We start from the raw sequence: 22,596 nt of genomic DNA, 5'->3' as shown, positions 1-22,596 counted from the left end.
GCCTCTGTCATGGCTGGCATGCCACTTCCAGAGATAGGAAGGGTTACATCATTAGTTACCTCGTCTCACCTGGTATATAAATGGGTTGGGGGGGGGGAGCTTTTTATCCTGGATGCTGGCCTGCTAGTATTTGTTTATGCTTTTATTCAGATTTTTACGAGTGCCTCATTATTTATGACCTTTTTTACCAAAGACACCCGAGAGTTATATCTAGTAAGCATTCAAGTTTCTCCCTTCAATGCAATGTACGGATGGGTACATAGGTAAAAATGTTCTTTTCTGTTGATCTATTATCTTTAATTTCTACAAAGTTTATTGATGAAAAATTATGACTAATAAATATACATTTGGTGTTTGCTCTAAATTAAATAATTAGATGTGAACCTTTTTAAAACTATTTGTAAGTAATGTGTAAATGTTAAAAATGTGAAAGATTATTACTATAATGTGCATCCATAACATTAGTTATTAAAAAAAGGGAAATTATGCATTTTACTAAGTAAATTAGCCTGGTGTAATAGTACATGTTGATGAGAGGGTATAATCTATGTCAACTTTCTTGTAATAAAACAAAAGAAAACACAAATGTCAACCTGGACAAAATCCATATATCTATAAAAGTGAGAATGTGGGAGGACAACTCTCAACTTATATACTCTATAAATTTTTTTTTCTACAGACTTGAAATTTGGTATACAGGATATTCAGACATGTGGAAAACTTTTTAATCGGTTTTCATCCGGTAAAAAGGGTTGCTAAAGGGTTTAAATTGAAAAATTAGTACTTGGAGGTCATCGCATTTTTATCCATTTGTCAACTGTTTTGTGACTGTGCATACGTGACTCATTCACATGCCAGATTACTTATGTTAAGAATAAGTAGGTTTGAAAACACCTAACGATTGTGTCAAGCTGGCCTAATGGTTATTGGACTCAACTCGCTGTCTTTAAGTTTTGGTTTCAATCTCGCCTCAAGTTTTTTTTTACTTACTAGAAGTGAACTGTTTAGAAAAAACAATACTCGCATGCACATGTCTCAGATTTTTTTTTTTTTTTTTTAAGGAATTTAACGTTATTTAAAGGAATTTAACGTTTTTTAAAGGAATTTAACGTTATTTAAAGGAATTTAACGTTATTTAAAGGAATTTAACGTTATTTAAAGGAATTTAACGTTATTTAAAGGAATTTAACGTTATTTAAAGGAATTTAACGTTATTTAAAGGAATTTAACGTTATTTAAAGGAATTTAACGTTATTTAAAGGAATTTAACGTTATTTAAAGGAATTTAACGTTATTTAAAGGAATTTAACGTTATTTAAAGGAATTTAACGTTATTTAAAGGAATTTAACGTTTTTTAAAGGAATTTAACGTTATTTAAAGGAATTTAACGTTTTTTAAAGGAATTTAATGTTATGGTTAAAACCAGGTAGTACCGGGTACATCTTCTAGTAATGGAATAAATTAATGTGATTAAAAATTAAATATGCTTTACAAAGCAAACCAATTTAGGACAAAAATGAATGGCAAGACAGTTTATATATTTTTTTCTTGTTTATTAAGCTATTCCAGTTAATGAAATAGGGGAAACTCACTTTACTTTATGTACAAGATATATATGGTATTTATGAAATTGATTTACAATTTTCAACTTATCATGCATTTTTTTAACTTCTCATTATCAGTCTTCATACAAATGGCAACTTTAACCCTTATCCTTGAGTGGCCTTCAGGCCCGTATAAGTGGTGACTTTCAAGTAAAACAAGAAACAACTATATAACCATTATTTTAATAATTATCAACAAATAAGATGCATCTATTCATATTTTATGTTTGATGCTGAAAATGCTATTTCAAATTTCAACATGACAAACCACCAAAACTACTATGTCAAACTGAAATATGACAGACCAATGAAATTCTTTCAAACCAAAAAGTGACAGATAAATTTAAATGCTATTTTAAAATTAAATGTAACAGACCAACAAAAATATGATGTTGAACTGAAGCGTGACAGACTAACGAAAACTCTTTCAAACTGAACCACAACAGACTAAGGAAAACTCTTTCAAACTGAAACGCGACAAAACTTTTCACAACAGAAAATATTTTTCCCTATGACTTAACATTTGAATATAAAACTTTTTTTCTAGCAATCTCTCCCGCGGACGTTAATTACGGTGAGACACTTAGCACCTTACGTTATGCCAACCGAGCCAAAAACATCATTAACAGACCGACTGTCAATGAGGTAAGACTAAAACTACTTTATACCCTTCCTCTTCTTCCTTCATAAATCATTTATCCTTAAATATTTTGAAGGTACAGAATACTCTCAGGTGTGAGCAATTTTCTAGCATGATAGAGAGAGCCCACCTTCCTTGCAGCAGCCTTCGTAATGTGTTCAATGTATTTATTCCAGTTCATGCCTGTGATTCTGATCTGTCAACATTTATGTTATCATCTGCATTGTTGTCTTGCAGTGGGAGGTTACCTTTGCTGATCATGCCTTGCCTTTTGATTTTGAGAGATTCTCTTAATTTCCTCAAAAGTAGAGCATAATAGATTCCCGTAATTGTGGTACTCTTTGCCAGGAAATCTGTCATTAATACCGTGTCTAAATTTCAGAAGATTGTGAACATAACTTTGCCAGCAGAGGGTTTCATCTTTGCCTTATTTGAAGGTTGTGAGTCTAAATGCTTTCACTGCATTGATTGGGCTTTGGTCTGTAAATCATAAAATTAACCCAGGTTTCATCTTGTGGAATCAGTTTTTTAGAAAAACTTTGACTTCTCTTTGTGGCACATCTAAAAGCTAATCCTCGAGTACTTGACACGTTCTCACTTCTGGAATGGTGCTAGCAACCTGGGAATCCAAACACCTTATGAACATGCAAAAGGTTATGAATGAAAGATTTTGCAGACCTTGTACTAATTTTGACCTCTTCGGCTATTTGGCAAATAGTCATGCGCCGATGTTCCAAAATGGCAGCCTCAACTCGACTGACAAATGCTTCATCAGTGGCAGAAGGGACCATGTTTGAATTCACGATGCCAACATTTTACAAGGTCTTATGACGGGGCATCATTACTGGGCATTTCTTTTATTTCATCAAGTCTCCTGTAATGTGCTTCCTTTCAAATACAAACACCAGATCACTGCATGGTACTCAAAACTTCATTTCACACCTGACTCCGTTCAAACCACTGTAAATCGGAAACCGCAATTAGTTCAGAGCTGTAATTTGACACATAACTCAGAGATATAAATCCTTGCACATGCAAAATTTCAGCTAGATCAGACCACTGGAAGAGTGCCAGGTCCATCACTTATTGAATGTCCCGTGTGTGTGTATATATAAATTAGTTTTTTGGGAAAAAGAAATCCAGCAGAGTTCTCAATTATAAGGAAAATTCGAAAATAAGAGCATATTTATATATTTTTTTTGTTTACAGAAAGTTTTTAGATGAGACAAGTCATGATGAGTATTGGCTGACGAGAGCTTCATATGGGTATCTAAAACGGTCCTGAAACCGACGGTACCACTGACTTGTCTCATTTAAAAACTTTCTGTAAACAAAATATATATACACTATAAGATTGCAGATTTATTTTCGTTAAATGTCGAAATATTCTTATTGATAAAAATAAGAACTGTGCAAAGGAAGCACGAGTAATCAATTAATAAATGTTAAAATTATTTTATTTCAGGATCCAAACGTTCGTTTGATTCGCGAGCTCCGGGCTGAGATTGTACGTCTTCGTACGTTATTGGGAGGCAACATTGTAAGTATACTCATTTTTTTTTTTGTTTTGTTGTTACACGCATTGCAAGGAAGTGTATTGTTCCATAGTGGATTTTATTTCACTTTCATCTAACATTTGCAAATATGTTCCAAAAACTAATCTGGTTTTAATTACAATGCTTTTGCATTAAAAAAAAACACTATTACTTAATTACGTGTTATGTTAGAATTAGTAAAAAGAAAAACACTATTACTTAATTACGTGTTATGTTAGAATTAGTAAAAAGAAAAACACTATTACTTAATTACGTGTTATGTTAGAATTAGTAAAAAGAAAAACACTATTACTTAATTACGTGTTATGTTAGAATTAGTAAAAAGAAAAACACTATTACTTAATTACGTGTTATGTTAGAATTAGTAAAAAGAAAAGCACTATTACTTAATTATGTGTCACGTTAAAATTAGTAAAAATTTTAAAAAAAAACTATCAGTTTTGATCAATGTGGAGAAAACCCTTTATATCAGACAATTGCTATTCATTTGAGAGCTCCCCCTTTTTTCGTGGGGAAACAAATAAATGAAACCGTGGAAAGCTGAACTGGCCTTCAGCCAACGTTTATGCGTATTCACTTAACTGCAAGTCAACTTTTTGATTGACATCGCTAAATTTGAACGCTTTTCACTTCCTCTCGCATCATAGCGTAGCGGTAAAAGTTTGCGCTTTCTTTTACTTTTTTTTCCGCCTTCACGTCACGGGTTCAAGCCTACCTGACTACTAACACTTTTTTTCTTCTTTTACACCTCCAAACACCTGGGCAACACCGGGTGCCCCCGCTAGTTTCAAATATAAGCAGAATAGACAGACTTAACCACTTTAGAGATGCTGGAATTTCTCTGAAACCATCATCAGAATTTTTGTGATGCTTCCTATTTATGAAATAAACGCATGGAATTATTTTTTTAACGTGTCATATATATATAAATATATTCTTTTTATTCATAATTTGTTTTTCATTTTTTTTATTTTGTTATTTCAGGATAATCTTACCTCTCCTAAAGTCCAAGAAAAACTTCATGAAAATGAAGCTCGGGTAACAATTTTATTATCAATATATTTATTTGTGTTTTATAAATGTGTTAGATCATCGAAGTTAAGCAATGTTGAGCCTGGTCAGTACCAGATGGCTGACCATTTGGAAAATATCAACTGCTGTATGTGGAAGGACGGTGACATTTCTTGGTAAAAATGAAAAATTAAAAAAAATGAACATCAAAGTTATCTCTCTTGACCAGAATATACAAAAAAAAAAAAAGATAAAGAAAAATTTGTATGATGTACGTACCGTGATTCAACAAACTATTCCAAAAATCATGTAAATTGATCAAGTAGTTGAAAAATAAAAGTACATGATCAATTAATTTTTGGAATATGATATTTTTGTTTTGTCCTGGATATGTATATCGTGCATATTTCTCTGGACAAGAACCAAAGGAGGTTTCATTTGAGCCAATTTGGATAACACAGAAGTTATGTCCACCCCAGATAATGCACCTCCCTGGTCAGTCAGATTTGATGTCCAGTGGTTAAATAGTTCATAATTCTGAAATGGTTTCTGTGTAGTTCAATCGCTACTGCTATTTTGGTGTCTTTATATAAATTTCTGAGCAAAACGTAAAAAGTGGCGATTTCTCATTTGTTCCAGCTGAGAGCAAATTGTAAACTTTGCTTGTCTGAGAGATTCTGGTTTTTCTGTTGAGCTTGTACAGATAGGCCTTAGGGCCCATCTTGACAGGGCTGTTGTTTTGTGTTCAGTTAGAAAGAATGGTTCTTGTTCAGAATTCTTCCTATATTAAAAACAAAAATAAAAATTTGTATGCTGTACGTATCTGTGACAAAACAAAAATATCATATTCCAAAAATCATATAAATTGATCAAGTAGTTTAATTTTTAAATAATAAAATTTTGAGTAACCGAAAAGCAGTTATTGTGTCCACCATTTTGAAGATTATCTTTTAAAAAAAAAAAAAAAAAAAAAGCAAAACAAAGGGAGATAATTCGGCATAATTCAAACTTGCTGGATTTGTTATGCCTATGAATTCCCATTAATTTTTATAAAAATAAAACTACTTGATCAATTTACATACTTTTTTGAATATGATATTTTCATTTTGTCACAAATCAAACATCAGTTTGTTTTTTTCATAAGATAGAGGGAATTCTGGACAAGCACCGAAAGAATTGTTTTGCAAATGTTTCATTCGATAAAGCAACAAAATATCGTTTTAACTTCTCAAAACGTTTTAATTCAGAATTGTGATTTTCTTTAAAGGAAAATCCTTTTGCTACTAAGATGACATAATCTGGCTGCAGTGTCGAAATCAAACACCGAATCAGGATGAAAAGAACAGACGATCATGCCCACAAGCACAAGTTTATACAGGTTTATTAGATTGAAATTGTGATTTTGCTTGAAGGAAAATCTTTTTGTGACTAAGATAACATAATTGACGTTGCAGTGTCGAAATTAAGCATCGACTATGATGAGATGAAAACAGTGGACAAAGGATCACAACTTATACAATGAACGCGCACAAACACAAGTTTATTTTGCTATTAGATTAAAATCTACCAAATGAAGCTACACATGTTAAATTCTCTTAGGATGATCACAGTAACATGCCGCTGATATCGTTATACACATTTTTGTTACATTAGTCTTGGTTTTGTTACAGTCAGATTTGATTTGTTATTTTCAGGTGAAAGTCTTGACAGATGAATGGACAGGAAAGTGGAGAGAAGCTGCTTGTATTCTTGAGGTAAGAATACGTTTCAATTGAGTCTCTTTTTTTAGGGGCGTCTGATGAAGTGGAAAATACGTAGACACATTGTTTCATTTTTTTTTAATAAGGTATTTCAACATTTGGACATAAGAGGCTACTATTTATTTGAGAACATGCCTAGAAAAGATTAACAAGATGTTGGTTTACGTTACATTTAAACTTCTGCATATCAGTACAGTACAGAATATGTATCATGTGACGCTTTTTTTTTCTTTTTTTTTTTTTACTTACATTCACCCCAAACAAGGCATATTGTCACTTGTGGAGTGTAAATAGAGGTATTGTTTCACTCGAGGGTTAAGGAGTAAGGGGGGTATGTGGTTCAACTTCATAACATTCAACTGCGACTCCTAGGGGATGGGTCCTGGATATGACCTTAAACTATATCCAGTGGTGAGGCCCCAGCTTGCGGGCTTTGGGGAGTGTGGAGCCACCCTTTAATTACCATTGCTCCCAGGTCCACTCTGACCCGGAGTGGTAGTACCTGTTAGGGTCCCAACTATGGGTTAAATAGAAACTGATTTGAAAACAACAAATATATTTTATTAAAAATTTTTCTTCTGAATCTTTGGATTCGGCATTAAATAACCCGAAAAGGGTTGATATGCAGTAGAACAAAATCAACCTAGGGGACGAGTAGAGGTATTGTTCCACTCAGGGTTGTGGAGTCTAGGCAAGAAGTATAAGGTTCAATTCCTACACCTAGAATTTCAAAACTTATGACTGCTTCACCCCTAAATTTCAAGTGCAACTACTTAGTATAAAATCTTCCACTATTCAGACTGTCAATTTTCTTTTTTTAATTTTTTTTTTTTATTAAAACATTCAACCAGCATTTCACCTTTGGCTGTTTTTATTAAAAGTCACAAGTTATATATAATTTTTCATTGGAATCCTTTGAGATGAGTAATTTATTTGTTTATTTATTTGTGGATTGTTATCCTCATCTTCAACAATTATGGAGATGAAAATGGTCTACAAATAATTAAAGTCACAAGTTGCCTAACTGCAACCCTATGTAGACGAGTAAGTTCTCTCAGAAAATGGGGCGACCTGTTGGCTATGAGTAAATACCTGTGAGTGTAATGCCATAGGACAGAATCCTGGTGGATCGGCCTTCATCCATTTTGACTCTTAATTTGGATAGACAGGAGGTCAGAAAAGCTCAATTCAAACAATCGGTTGGTCACATTATACCCTAGTACAGACGTTCTCAACCAGGGGTAAATTTACTCCTAGGGGTAAACATATAGTTGGGGGTAAATAATTGAAGTACCTGATAATTTAAAAATGATTATTTTAGTTTAGTAGCAATAAAGACAAAGGCCAAAAACTGCCTGAAAGCCAATGATCACACGAGAGTAGCCTTGTCAGAAACAGTTCCTCGCATAAACAAACTGATGGACTCAATAAATCAGCAATGCTTCCACTGATAATGCTTCTGGTGTTTCTGTTTATTTTTTTTGTAATACAATATATATATATATATATATATATACACACACACACACACACGTGTATGTACAGGGTTCACTTGTAAATCGCTTTTTGCTTTTGTTAGCACCTTACATCAAGTGGCTTCATGCCTTGTTTGGAGCAATTTTCATAAAAAAATTGACTAATTATGAATTTTGCAACAAAGCTGTTGGGCATAAAGAGTTATAATGTGGGCTATATTTATTTTAATTTGGTTTTACTAAAAAGAATAGAGGGTGTCTGAAAATTGCAATAACTGATTTTTGTGAAATTTTAACATTGGTATTAGTTATCAATTAATGAATATTTGCTAAATTTTTCTAAATATTTTAACTATTTTCACTAGTGCTGTGTTGTATGGTGTAAATCCTCCCGTTGATTCCAATTTCTCCTTGTCTTTTTTATTATCATTTTTTTCTTTTCAGGAAGAGTCAACTCTTGCCCTGAGAAAAGAAGGTCTTGGGGTGGTTTTAGATTCAGAATTGCCTCATCTTATTGGAATCGATGATGACATTCTAAGTACCGGAATTATGCTGTATCATTTAAAGGTTAGAAATGTTTTCTTTCTTCTTCTTTTTTTTTTTTTTCCCCCGATTTCTTTTTTTTTATTTTTTCCAATTTCTTTTTTTTTTTTTTTTTTTCCAACATCAAAATTATTCAAAAAGATTTCTACTAGATGTAATCTTGCTAAGTGCTCATAATTATAAATTAAAAAAAAAATTTTTTCATTTTAATATTCAACAGAATATTCATATCTTATGTGTTTGTGATATAAATAATGACAGGAAAATCTAAAATATAAAATAGCTTTTAATAAATTCAAACTTTCAGAAAAAGCTTGCATTAATTCGAAGAAAACATGTTACAATATGAATGAGGTGAGAAGAATGTTGTAGTTAAAATAAGTTAACAACCAAAAATAAAGTAAAAAAAAAAAATATAAAGAATGAAAAAAGTGAGAGATTTTTCTTTACATGTATTCCTCGGTGATATGATGAAATGATTGTTAATATCTTTGCAAAAAGATTATGAAAATCAATGTTTTATTTTTTTCTCCTAGGCTGGTAAAACCACGATTGGCAGAGGAGATGCTGAAGTGCCTCAAGACATCGGTAAAATATTTCTTTTATTTTGTTTATTTCTTTTTTGCAGAAGAAAACTTGGTAATAAGACATATTCCTTGTTTATTAAATATGCCTCTTTGGGCATCTTATTTAATCAACTAGCCCCTGGGTGCCTGGCATTCCCCGAGTGTTTGGAGGTGTGTGTTGAGCAAAAAAAAAAAAGTTGTAGTAGGCAGGCAGGCTCGGACCCATGATGCAAGGCGGAAAAGAAAGTGGAGGTGTGTGTAAGGGTGTTGCTTGAGCAAAAAAAAAAAACATTGTAAGCAGGCTCGAACCCGTAACACGCCAGAGGAAAAAGAAGTGAAAAAAAAAACAAATGGTCTTACCAATGTGTCTACCGTGGTTGTGACATCACAGGTAGTCAAAATAATGCCCTGTATGTGATGTCAAGGGTTGAATGACTTGCAAAAAATATCAGCGAAAGAACCAACCCTCCCTGTACAAAATTGCCCAGTTGAGGGTGAAGAAATTAATTTTTCGATATTTGTCGTCCGAAGGGACGACCTTCAAAATGATACTGATCTTGTGAAAATCCGTCGCCTCTATCGAAAGTTTTTACGAGACATACAAACATGCATACAGTTAAACAGGTGAGATTTATATGCCTGTAATAAAACGAAAATCTCATATTCCAAAAATCATATAAATTGGTCAAGTAGTTTGATTCTTAGATCAGAAAATCAAATTTTATGAGTAACGATAGAGCAGCTGTCTTGTGTGCCATTGTTTCAATTACTGAATTATCTCCCTTTGTTATTGTTTTTTTTTTTAGATGATTTTTTGAAAATCATCTATAAAAAAAAAAAACAATAACAAAGGGAGATAATTCAATAATTGAAACACGCAAGATTTATGTTATGCCTACGAATTCCCATTAATCACTTAAAAATATTTTCTTCATAAAAAAAACTACTTGATCAATTTAGCTGATTTTTGGAATATGATTTTTAATTTTTTTTTTTTTTTTTTAATATGGGGTGAATTTTAGGCAAGAAGTAAAAATTGTTTAATCTTGCATAATATATACTCAAATAAAATTTTTAACACTCAGTATCAATTGACTTTGCCCGGAAGACTTTTTGCTAGAATTTTAATTTTCTGCTGAATAAAAAGAAAAATTAAACGTATAATATCGATGCTATTTTTTGTTGCGAATTAGAAATTTGAATTTATGTGTGTCCAGCTCACTTCAGTAATCATCTGTGCAACCAAAAGATTTGTAGGACAATAGCATGGAAAATCCATTTCTGGACGCCTTTTTGTTGAATTAAGTACATTTTTTTTTTTTTTTCAAAATTGTCAATTTTAAGAATTTTGTTGAGAATCTTAGTGATGTGGGAGATGAACATGACGAGATTCCATCAAAATATTTTGGTGATGGAGAAACGTTTTAAAAAAAAATGGAACCCTGCCATGTTGGCAGACGACTGCTGAAATATAAAAAAGGGAGGATGACAAGAGGATTAAAAGGACACTTGTTGTTTAAACTGACAATTCTGTGTTTTTCATTCATAACCACTAATAATAAAATATGATTTATAGTAAATGAAAAATAAATAAAGGTCAGATTTAGTATCAGGATGTTTTGTTTTTTTGTTTTTTACGCCGAAACAGATCTTATCTGGCATGTACATTTTTTTAAAGCCTGAGATCTGTTGCACTATGTTATTAGACATAGGAACCTGAAATTTGTTGCACAGTATAATCATCTATGCAAATATATTTTTATGAGCAAAGAAGAGAAAACTTAATAATAAAATTAAAGAAAAGAGTTTCACTTTTAACCTTTAGCAGCAAATTTTACTTTCAAGTCGTTTTTTCAAAAAAAAAAAAAATTCTTATCTTGTCAGCCCAACTGGTCTTCAAAGTACAGGTCTATACATGGTTCAACAAGTGAATGAGGGGTTTGTTTATGTTCGTGCGTCAGTTACACACTAACTTCCGTCACGTGTGGGTTTAATGATTTAAAAAAATTATTGCATAAAAAAAAAATTCTGGCAGTAAACAGTTAATGAAACATAAAAACGTATTGTTTAATATTTTTGTGACTAGTTCATTATAAAATTGTACATTATAAAATTGTACATTATAAAATTGTTCATTATAAACTAGTTCATTATAAAATTGTACAATTCTTCTGATGTTTCTTTTTTATTTGTTTTATCTTTGAAACAGTTCTGGCTGGAGTTGAGGTTCATCCAGAACATTGTGTCATAGAGAATGAAGACGGTATTGTGACTCTCTATCCCATCAACAATGCCTTGTGTACCATCAATGGTGTTAACATCCATGGATCAGCAAAATTAACACAAGGTGAGGTTTTATTTTTAAAAAAATTTTTCTACAACAAACAAGGCATATTGTAGCTTTGAACGTAAGTGGTTACTATTTGGGATTGTGTCTAACAGGGTGCTGTGGGGAGTTGAGCCACAAGATGTCTGTTCACATTACATTTAAACTTCTTCAGATTAGTACAGTCAGAGAAGTAGGAAATGGGGAAGGAATTTCAAAATCTAGCAGTCCAAGAGAAGAAACTACAAGTCGTTTCATCATCTAGGGATCATCAACAGTGAAGAAGTGTGATTTTGTTGCTTGTTGGAATAATCGGAAGTATGTACGCTGAGGGGGGCACAAGTGCTGGGAGTTCATCCGACCACATTCCATTAAAGTACTTGTAAAACAGGTGCTCTGACAAGTGTGCTACACTAGTGCACCCTCTATGTAAAAACGCTCCGATAAACTGGTCATTCAGCAAAATCCCACCTCTTCAATATAAAAGTCCACAAATACCGGAGGGCTTTTTACTCTAATAGCTTCTTTCATCAAACTGTTAACCTTTGGAATTCCCATCCTGCTTCCCTGTTTCCTCAAAAATACCAACATGCAGAATCTCTGTAGGGGTAGGATTTTGCTACATTTTCAGGTTAATTGGGTGTATTTACATCGATGGGCCAGAAGTGATTGGAGTTCATCAGAGCACATTCCACTAATGTACTTGTAAAACCGGCACAGAGATGTAAAATTGCAGCGATGGGACAGAGGTTGGAGCTTGATTGACAGTGCGGGACATATTAAATTTGAGATTCTTTTTTTAATCCTCTCCAAGTCTAGTGGAAGATGCAGCAGTCCAGATATGGCAACAATACTCCATGCATGAACAAATGACGAATTTGTGCTTTGTAACAATTTATGTGGAGAGAAGCAGAAACTCAGATAATGATGCATGTATCAGCCATTATCATTGCTAGTGGAGTGTTATGAGACTGGGCTATTTTCAAGGAGAATCAGAGAAACGCTCAAGATTATTGGTTATAAGGGTCTTCCATAAAAATAAAAATCTGTTTTCATAAATAAAAAAAAAATCTGTTTTCATAAATTCATTCATCATCTATTTTCATGGGAAAAACGCCTTTTCATAAATAAAAAACATCTTTTCATAAATAAAAAAAATACATTTTTTTTATAAATTAAAACATCTTTTCATACATAAATAAACATGTTTTTTTTTATTTATGAAAATATGTTTGTTTTTTTCATCAATAAAAAAAAACATGTCTTCATAAATAAAAGATAGTTAAAAAAAAAAAAAACAACTTGCTCTTAATTCTAGTGCTTGTGCAATTATAATTGTTATTGGAATAACTTTTTCTGATGATGTCGCCTCCAATTTTATTTCCTTCAAACCTTACAAAATAAAACGTTACGCCATAATGTATAGGATTGATTACTCTTTACTTGAAATTTTAATCTTTTATGAGATTTTTTTAATTATGTCAAAATATCTTCTAATTAGAGTAAAAGAATGAACCTTGGATTTACTTTCGACAGTAACTCTGGCTTCCCTTATTTTGTCCTCTAGTTTTTATATTCTATGATTGAGGGGGCAAAGAATTGCTATTTTTTGGGGGTCAGAATCTATTCATATTAGTACTTATTATGGGTGAGTTTTTGATCTTGAATTAGTAATTGGTTCCCCCGAGGAAGGAGGGATTGGACCTAGTAATTCACTCCCGTTTATTCATTCGCATTTTTCTCAATAACCACGCCTTGGATTTTCAAAAAATTTGGCACAAACATGAGTTATGTTTTCAATTGTCGAGGGAGACCCACATGTTGATCTTGTTTTTTTTTTTAAGCTCCTTGCATCAGATGGCTTCACGCTTTGTCTGGTGTGATTTCTATTTAAAACAAATCAGTAAAAATTCTTCAAGATAATTCTATATTTGCCGTTTCGTTTTTGTAGGTGCTGTTATTTTGCTGGGCAAAACAAACATGTTTCGTTTTAACCATCCCGCAGAGGCTGCAAAGATGCGGGAAGAGTTAAAAAGTGTAAGTAAAAATTTTTATGAAAATTTGCATCCGTGGAATTAAAAATTTAAAAAAAGAAACAAATTGATGCACTTGCATTGACTAATTGAGGAAAGATTTCCTTTTTTTTTTTTTTTTTTTTTTTTTTCAAAATTGAAGAGAACAAAGAATGTAACATTTAATTCTAAATTTTTCTCTTTTCAGTGTAATCTGAACATCTCTCAGACGTCTCTCCTGAGTCGGTCAATGACAGATCTGTACCGATCAACGGATAACCTCAGCATGGGGTAAAATTGTTTTCCAGTTTTTAGTTCTTGTTTTACCTGATTTCTTTGGGGTTTTTTTCTTTTGTATTTTCTTTTTTTTCTTTTTTATATTCTTTTTTATATTTTTCTTTTTTATTTATTTTTCTTTTTACACAGCTATCATCAGAATTTTCTGGGAAGTTTATATAAAATACCAGAATATTGTTGGTTGGTCAGAAGTTTAGCATCTGTAAGGTGATGGACTAGAGTCTTGTTAATTATGGACTCAAATATTTTGGCGAAAAGTGGGAGGAGGCTAATGGGGCGGTAATTTACTGGGTCAGTTCTTTCGCCAGAATTCTTGAAAACTGGTACCACAGAAGCAGTTTTCCAGCAGGCAAGAAAGTCTGGCATCAATTGAAATGGATGGCTCTCGTCTAGGGGAAGCCCCATGTTTTGATAAGCTTCTGACCTGAAATGGAACACATACATCAAGTCTGTTGCCAAGGTCGCTGGAAAAATGGTAGGATCCTTCTACCGCTCCAGAAAATATCTCACTGCTGATGCAATTCTCTATCTATATAAAAGCCAAGTACGTCCAAGGATGAAGTACTGCTGCCACATCTGGGCAGGAGCTGCTAAAAACAGCCTAACCTGCCTTGAGAGAGTACAAAATAGGCTTCGTGGGGGATATCCTTTTCTCTTCCCTGCAACCTCTCTCCCACAGGGGAGACATTGCGAGCCTGTCTTTGTTACTTCCATGGCTAGTGCTCGTCTGAGCTCCAATCCCTGCCCCCCCCCCGCCAATCTTTTACACAAAACAGCCGTCTAGCTGAAACCACTGTCCAAAATTTTTCCCACTCTTAATCTGTGCCAAAATCAAAACGTAGATTCCATGAACAAAGCTTCTTTCTTAGAAGTGAACACCTGTGGAACTCTGTTCCGTTTGCCTGTTTCCCACCTGACTATAACCTGGATGTCTTCAAGTCCAACATAAACAAATTCCTGATGAACCGCCCCCTTAAGTAAGACACTTTATCAAATCTCAACACTAATGTACTGTACACGCAATAACCCTTATCTCCGAGTGGCTTCCGGGCCTTGATAAGTGGTGACCACCTTTGTAAAAAAAAAAAAAAAAAAATTAAAAAAGGCATTTGTTGTAAAGTTTGGAGAGAACTGGAGCTACTTCGGCAGAGCACTTTTTTCATAGCACGGCTGAGATGAGATCAGGTCCACATGCTTTTGAAGTGTCAAGACTTTTTATGATAGTATGCACCTGAGAAGAGGTAATTTTCAGATCGTCTAGTGTGGCGTCTGTCCGCAAAGGAAAGTCAGGAAGGGGGTGGTTAGCAGGGTCCAGTGTGGAGTTAGAGACAAACAGACTGGCAACCATATTAGCCTTCTCGGTTGCTGAGCAAACAACTTCATGATTGTTGGAGAGTGGGGGAATTGTTGATTGCCCATTATTTACTACACTGTTGCAGATTTTCCAGAAGTCACGGGTTCCTAATTTCTGTGCTTCGATGCGTTTTTTGGTGGTTTCAGTAAATTCTCTCTTAGCTGTCGCTATTTCTTTCTTAGTTATTTCTGGCTTCTATATACTTCTGTCTGTTTGAACTGGACTTATGTCGTTTGAATCTGGGGTACGAATTATCTTCATAACAAAAATATTTATTTTATTGAAAAAATTGGACAGCAGTTGCAATGTAAATAGCAAATTTTCTGGCATTTTACATAAATTCCAATGATAGTCCTTATTCTACATATATATATATATACATACACATAATCTCGGGTTGACAAAGTTCTTGTGGTTTTCAACTTTTAAATTCAGATGAACATATTCATCGAAGTAAGCACCATCAGAATCAACAAGTGTTTTTATTCCAACGACAAAAAAATCTTGTGTTTTGGTGACAATGAAGTCACTGAAGGCGTTTTTGGTATCGCTTAGGTTTTTTAAGCATTTCTCATGCAGAAACTTGTCGAGATGCTTGGTAATCGGTAGGTGAGAGGTCTTGAGAGTATGGCGGATGAGGCAGTTTCGTAACCCAATTCGTTCAACTTCTGCTGGATTGCTTAAATAATGTGCAGTCGGGCATTATCATGGAGGAGAATTGGGCCTTTTCTGTTGACTAATGCTGGGTGTTGTTGTCAAAGTTTCTGGTGCATTTCATCCATTTGTTGACAGTACTTCGCCGCATTAAAAAAAACTAATGAATGAGATCTTCTTTTAGTGCAACTCTGGCTTCAGGAAGTGTCGTGAAGCTTTGTCAGCGTTTAACCATTGAGCTGAGCATCGCTGGTTGTGGTAAAGAATCCACTTTGCATCACAAGTCACAACTCTGTCAAGAAACAAATCATTCTTGTTGCATAGAAGAAGAGAAGATGGCACTTCATAACGTTGTTTCTTTTGGTTGTCGTTCAATTTGTGAGGCACCCATTTATGAAGTTTTTTTTGTCTTTCCAATCTCTCTAAAGTAGTTGGAAATTGTTGTATACGTTACGTCTAATCCAGAAGCAAGTTCTCAAACAGTTGTGCATGGATTGGTTTCGACTAAGGCTCTTAATTGATTGTTGTCAATATCTGATGACCAACCACTACACTCATCATCTTTAAGACTCTCATCACTGCCACAAAATTTCTTAAACCACCATTGTGCTGTGCATTCAGTAGTGGTTCCTGGGCCAAATGTTTTGTTGATATCGCGAGCTGTTTCAGCATATTTTCAGCCTAGCTTGAATTGAAATAAAAAAATTGTGCAAATTTGGATTTTTTTTCATCTTGTATACAAGGTTCCGAAAAGAAGACAATTGTTTTAAAACGATTGTAATTTAAACGACGAGATAGTGAAAAACGCTCGTTAAAATGATGAATAAAGTAAAGGTATTATAACGAAAACTTATTTGAAAATACATCATTTGAATCGAAATAAAAAATTCCACAAGAACTTTCTTGTCAACCTAATATTTGTGTGTGTGTGTATATAATCCACGAAATGGTGGGGTCGAACATCCTATTGAATTATTTTGCTTGGATCTTTTTCAGAATTCTTCTATTAATAGAAAAAAATCTGTATGATGTACATACGTGTGATGAAACGAAAATATCATATTCCAAAAATCACATAAATTGGTAGGGTAGTTTTATTTTTAAATAAGAAAATTAAATTCTATAAGTATAAGAATGACTCTCACTTGATTTATGTTGTAATGTCTATGAATTCCTATTAATCACTGAAAAATGATTTTCTTAATAAAAATAAAACTTCATCAATTTAAGTGATTTTTGGAATATGATATTTTGTTTCATCATAAGTATGTATATCATGCAGATATTTCTTTTGTTTTTAATATGGGGGAATTCTGGACAAGGACCTTTTTCTTTTTTTTTTTTTTTAAATGAGTAAAAAAAAATGAGTACTTAAAATAATTTTTTGGTTTATTTTTATTTATTTAATTATTTGTTTTTTTTAGAACCGATTTTGAAAGTATGCATCGTCAGGAACTTGAAATGTTGGAAGAGAAAAGGTGAGGCTAATTTTATGAATTAAAAATTTTTTTTTTTTTTCATATGCAATTATTTTTTTTTTTTTTTACAACGTACACTAAAGTAAAATGAGTAAAAAAAAAAAAGTTACTCTGCACATTTTTTAATTTAAATAAAATTTTCTTTGAGAAATTTGCAAACCAAATGTAATTTTTTTTTTTTTTTAAATAAAATCTTTTAGTTTAAAATTCGAGATTTTTGACAAATTAAAATGTCCTTTCTTATTCATTCTACTGGTATTAACCCCAGGAGAATTGTCTCTCTTGTGGAGACAGTAAAATATATGCCCGATCTTGGTGACAAAAGTTTTAAAAGTAAAGTCCAATGTCAATGTATATTTAGAGTGGTTGATGCTTTTTTATTATTTTTTTTTTCTAATTAAAAGAGGTTAGTCATGTCTTAGAAAACATCTGTCTCCACAAAATGGATTGATTGCAATAGAATGAAAAAAGAAAAAAGTTTTGCTTTAAAAACGAAATTTTGTTGAAATGTTCAGCATTTAAAATGAATTATTTTTATTCATTAAAAAAAATAAAATTATTTGATTTTCAAATTTCTTTACATATTTTAATACGGAAAATTAATGTCTTCTAAAATGTAGCAAACTTTTTTTTTCAAAAAAAAAAAAAAAAAAAAAAAAAGTAACCACTTATCAAGACCCGGAAACCACTCGAGGATAGGGGTTAATGAGAGTACGATAGTCAATGGGACAATATCGTAGTAATCATTAGATTACTTAAGAGGACAGCTCATCAAGAATTTGTTTACATTGGACTTGAAGACAACCATATTGTAATCAACTGAAAAGCAGAGAAATGGAAGACAGTTCCATAGTCGTGCAGTTCTAAGAAAGCTTTGTTCATGGAATCTATGTTTAGGTTCGGACAAAGATAAAGAGTTGGTTAAATTATTGATAGTGGTTTTAGCTAGACTAGTGTTTTTCGTGAAAGTTTGGCAAGTGGAGCGGCGTAGATTTGAGCTCAGACCAGCACTTGTTATGAAAATACTGATAAAAGCAGAGACAGGCTCTCAACGTCTCTTCTGTGCAAAAGAGGTTGCAGGGAAGAGAAAAGGACATTCCCTACTAGGTTACAAAGTCTATTTTGAACTCTGTCAAGGTGGGATAAGGTGTTCCTAGCAACTCCTGCCCAGATATGGGAACAGTACTCTATCCTAGGATATACTTGGCTCTTATACAGGTAGAGAATTGCAGCGGCAGTGAGATATCTTACAAATTTTTTAATTTTAAATTAAATTAAAAAAATAAGGGTTAAATTAACTCATTTTTAATTATTTTAAACCATTGAAGGATTCATATTTTGTTATTTAAGAAGAAAAAAAATGATTAAATTTCATTTTTCAGTAAATAATGTAGATGGATAGTATAACTTTCATGTCATTGTTTTTTTGATTCCTTTGCAAAACTCAATCATGTTCTGCAAAGTCAAAAACAAAAGCAATTTTTCTCTGAAAACAACGAAATACTATCAATAAATATTTGAAGTTATAAAGAACTTGAAGCATAAAAACGTTTATCAATATGGCTTAACCCAAAACAACCAAACCAAACACCATGAATAAATATTTGAAAATGTAAAGAACCTTAAAACATTTTCAAAAATTATTGCATTCGGTATTAAATGACCAAAAAAAGGGTTGATATGTCATAAAACAACCAAACCAAATCATGGTAATGCACATGCAGTTATACGCGACTTAAAAAAAAAATGAACCAAAGAATTTATTTACTGTGACAACTAAATGACCTAATAATGCACGGGAGTCGAACTGCATTTGCAACCGATGGGTATGACCCCCTCCCCTTTCTTAAACAGGAATTGCATCATCTGTTTTTGTAATGGTTGCTTTTACCAGGTCATCTTGTGAGGGTCCCCTCTGTGACAGGTAGTCTTGCGAAGGTCCTGACCGCCCCATGAGATTTTTAAATAACCATCTTTGTCTTAATATTGTGATACTTTGAAACTCTGACGCAAATGTAGAATTATTCTGAATCTAATTTTCTTGGAAAATTTCAGAATTGGAACGGTTCTTGGAAATCACACACAAATTAAATATTTTTTCTGTTACCAAAATGAATAAATTTTTGTTATTATAAAATAGAAACATGACTGACAGTTGTAGACCGGTTTCCATGGCTTGCACAGGTCTGCTTTTGGCAACTGCCATTTATTTCGCTAAGCCATAGTTTGTGCATTCGTTCTTTTTGTGGACTCTTATCCTCATCTTTATAGTTGTTGTTTCACCATGTTTCGGCCAACTCATCCTCTGGCCTTCTTCGAATGATTAACTGCGACAGGATAGGAACGCTGAGTCTTGTAACTGTATCCGCAATAATTACTGCCTTCCACAGTTGTTGTCTCATCACGTTTTGGGCAACTCATCCTCAGGCCTGCTTTGGGTAGGATTGAAACCATTATCTTCAGACAGTGCTCACCTGGAACCGTAGAGACTCAATACTGCGCCATGGATTTCAAATCACCACTAAAAAAATTAAAGCAAAATTTTATAACTGAATACCTTTCCGAACACCAATCTTTTCAGAGGGACGATTTTTTGGCAAGACCCCCATCTCTCTATAGTTTTCCGCTAACTGCGGTATTGTTCTTGTCCGTTGTCAAGAATATAATCATCCGTACAACCACAGGGTTCTCTGATCCACTGCCACACTTCCGTTGGACACCACAGGAATTACTGTTACTCATGGGAATTACAGGATTGTTTATTGAGGTTTACTCCCCCCTACATCCGTCGTGTTCTGTCTATGCCCATGCATATGAACAGGATTACCTCTTGAAGGATGTGACTCTTCATCTCGCATTCGGTCATTCACTTTGAAGAAACTGCTGCAAAATTATTTCACGAATCACGTAATACTGGGCGAGTGTATGAAGACCGATAAAGGATGCCCTAGAAGACCATCTCAGAAAAGTCCTACTCCTCTGCATGAACCCCTGAACCCTAAAAACCCCTGAACCCTTCAGTTCATCTCTATCAGTAATTTAAGTGTTAACAACAATACGAAAATCTAAATCAATAGATGAAGAATTATTCCAGTGATAATCAGCAAAGGTCACAAATTATAAATGTTACTAAAGAAATTGAGGATTGTCATATTTTTATAAAGCATTATTGATATTACGTTTGACACACTGGTTCCCGTCAGATCACTAAAGTTAAGCAACATTGATTCTGTTCAGTACTAAAATGGGTGACCATTTTGGAATTCCAGGTGCTGTATATGCTCTCCGCTTATCTTGGCATTGTTTCCAGTCAGTCTTGGACCTCTTCTTGCTACTGGACCCAAGGAATGCCGATTCAGGAAAGGTGTGGCTAGGGATTTTGCAACCTTTGCCTCACAATTACATACACAGTTGCCCCGTACAGCGGGTATCTTTTGTCTCGTGAGACTGAACATTGACGTAGAAAATTTGAATAAAAAAAAAAACATAAAAATCTTTAAAGGCATACAATGCAAAAAGATAAAAAATTTAAAAAAAATTGTTTATTAAATAGTTTATCTTTTTACATTGTATCAGATATTGTGGCTAATTTTTGTGTTAAACGTTTTAATTTTATCAAGACTGAACACAGATTAATCCACTTTCTAGTATTCTGTAGCATTGCCAACATAATCACATTGACATTCCGTTAGATCACAGAAGTTAAGCAGTGTTGAGCCTGGTCAGTACTAAAATGGGTGACCGTTTGGTAATAACAGATGCTGTATGTGTTCTCACCTTATCTTGGCATTGTTTCCAGTCATCCTGGACTTCTCCTTGCCACTGAACTCGAGCAATGCCAACTCAGGGGGAGATGGAGTTAGTGATTGTGTAACCCTTGCTTCACAGTTCAGTGTGTGTCATCCATCATCCCTTCAGGGTGATCATATGAAATTCAACATTCAAATGTTCGAGCATTAAAACATTCTGAACTTTAAATTTTAACAGATTACTTAATTCAAGGTTATCTCGCATTACCCCCCCCCCCTTTGTTGTGCAAGCATTTCTGGTTGAGAAGCCATGCTTTATGTTAAACTAGTTTGCTTGTTTTTTTATAGTTGTTTTAAATAGATTGTTGTCATTTTTCCAGATCGTCACATGTGTAAGTACTGACTCTAAATTACCTTATTCCTACATTCTTTTTACCTTTTTCTCACTAATCTCTTCCCATGTTTTAAATGCAATCCTTTTTTCTTGGCTTTCTCTTCCAATATGAATGTTTTTTAGAAATAGATCACAATGTTTGATATTTCTTGACACATTTTTGTTTAATACTTTTCTCTGACAAGAAAAGAAGCAAGACAATGCAATGCAAAAATGATCGTTTTAAAAAGAATGTTTTGCATATTATGTAAAGAGTTGTTTGGCAATGCAGTTTTATAGAAAAACATTGCGTGATACAAACATTGTTAGATAGCAAACAAGAATGAGTGAATTAAATGACTTTCATTTATAATTTATTTACCAACATAATTGTGTCAAATCATGGCAATATCGTGCTGCTATATTCTTTGAATTTTTTAGGTATATGTCATCTTTAGAAAAAAGGAAAATTTAAAAACATGTACAACCACACACACACACACGTGTGTGAGTATGTGTGGACATGAGTGAATTATATAAAACTTCAATAATTTATTAAAAAATCGTGTAGAAAAATATCTATAATGATGTAGACAATACTGAACATTTTTCTTTTTTTATATTTTGCTAATGAAACATATGTTGAAATGTTCATAAAACATATAAAAAGTTTTACTTCTACAACTTGATTTGAGACATATATATATATACACACACACACACACACATATAATTAAATTTATTTATACAAACATTGATGGCTACATATGTGCATACATGTTTCTGTAATCACTCAATACCGGGTGATAACAGAAACATGTATGCACATATGTAACCATCAATGCTTGTATAAATAAATGTAATATACCTGCTCTGTTAACTCATTGAGCACTTTTTGGTAGACACATGTTGTTTCAGTGGATGTACTTCCAGGAAAACCAGGACCAAACTCAAAGAACACCAACCTGCCTCCTCCCTTGAGGCTTGCATTTACTAATATCCGTGGGCTTAGAACTAACTTAGATGATGTTGAGTCATTTCTCCTTGTAAACACCCCGGATATCTTAGCATTAAGTGAAACTAACCTTCACTCCTCCATTCCCTCTAACCACTTTAACATGCCTGGTTATCTCCCACTCTACCGTAAGGACTCGGACAGACATATGCATGGACTTGGAGTCTATATTCGAAACACCC

The 22,596-nt window shown here is 33.3% G+C and overlaps 1 protein-coding gene across 3 annotated transcripts in view; it reads left to right on the top strand.

Moving 5' to 3' along the window:
• Window positions 1-22,596, top strand: part of LOC145256352 (kinesin-like protein KIF16B) — a 173,920-nt gene that overhangs the window by 85,132 nt on the left and 66,192 nt on the right. For all 3 annotated transcript variants that reach the window (XM_080115170.1, XM_080115169.1, XM_080115171.1), the window contains 10 exons: window positions 2,153-2,250; window positions 3,711-3,785; window positions 4,786-4,839; window positions 6,507-6,566; window positions 8,492-8,614; window positions 9,127-9,178; window positions 11,366-11,503; window positions 13,434-13,519; window positions 13,703-13,785; window positions 17,224-17,277. In XM_080115170.1, the coding sequence (XP_079971296.1) occupies window positions 2,153-2,250; window positions 3,711-3,785; window positions 4,786-4,839; window positions 6,507-6,566; window positions 8,492-8,614; window positions 9,127-9,178; window positions 11,366-11,503; window positions 13,434-13,519; window positions 13,703-13,785; window positions 17,224-17,277 (823 nt within the window). The remainder of the gene's footprint in view (window positions 1-2,152; window positions 2,251-3,710; window positions 3,786-4,785; window positions 4,840-6,506; window positions 6,567-8,491; window positions 8,615-9,126; window positions 9,179-11,365; window positions 11,504-13,433; window positions 13,520-13,702; window positions 13,786-17,223; window positions 17,278-22,596) is intronic.

This window comes from Euprymna scolopes, chromosome 32, assembly GCF_053919585.1.
Source record: "Euprymna scolopes isolate OS-2025 chromosome 32, ASM5391958v1, whole genome shotgun sequence".
NCBI classification, from domain to species: domain Eukaryota; kingdom Metazoa; phylum Mollusca; class Cephalopoda; order Sepiida; family Sepiolidae; genus Euprymna; species Euprymna scolopes.
Note: the sequence above shows the minus strand (reverse complement) of the source record. Positions and strands in the feature narration are given on the sequence as shown.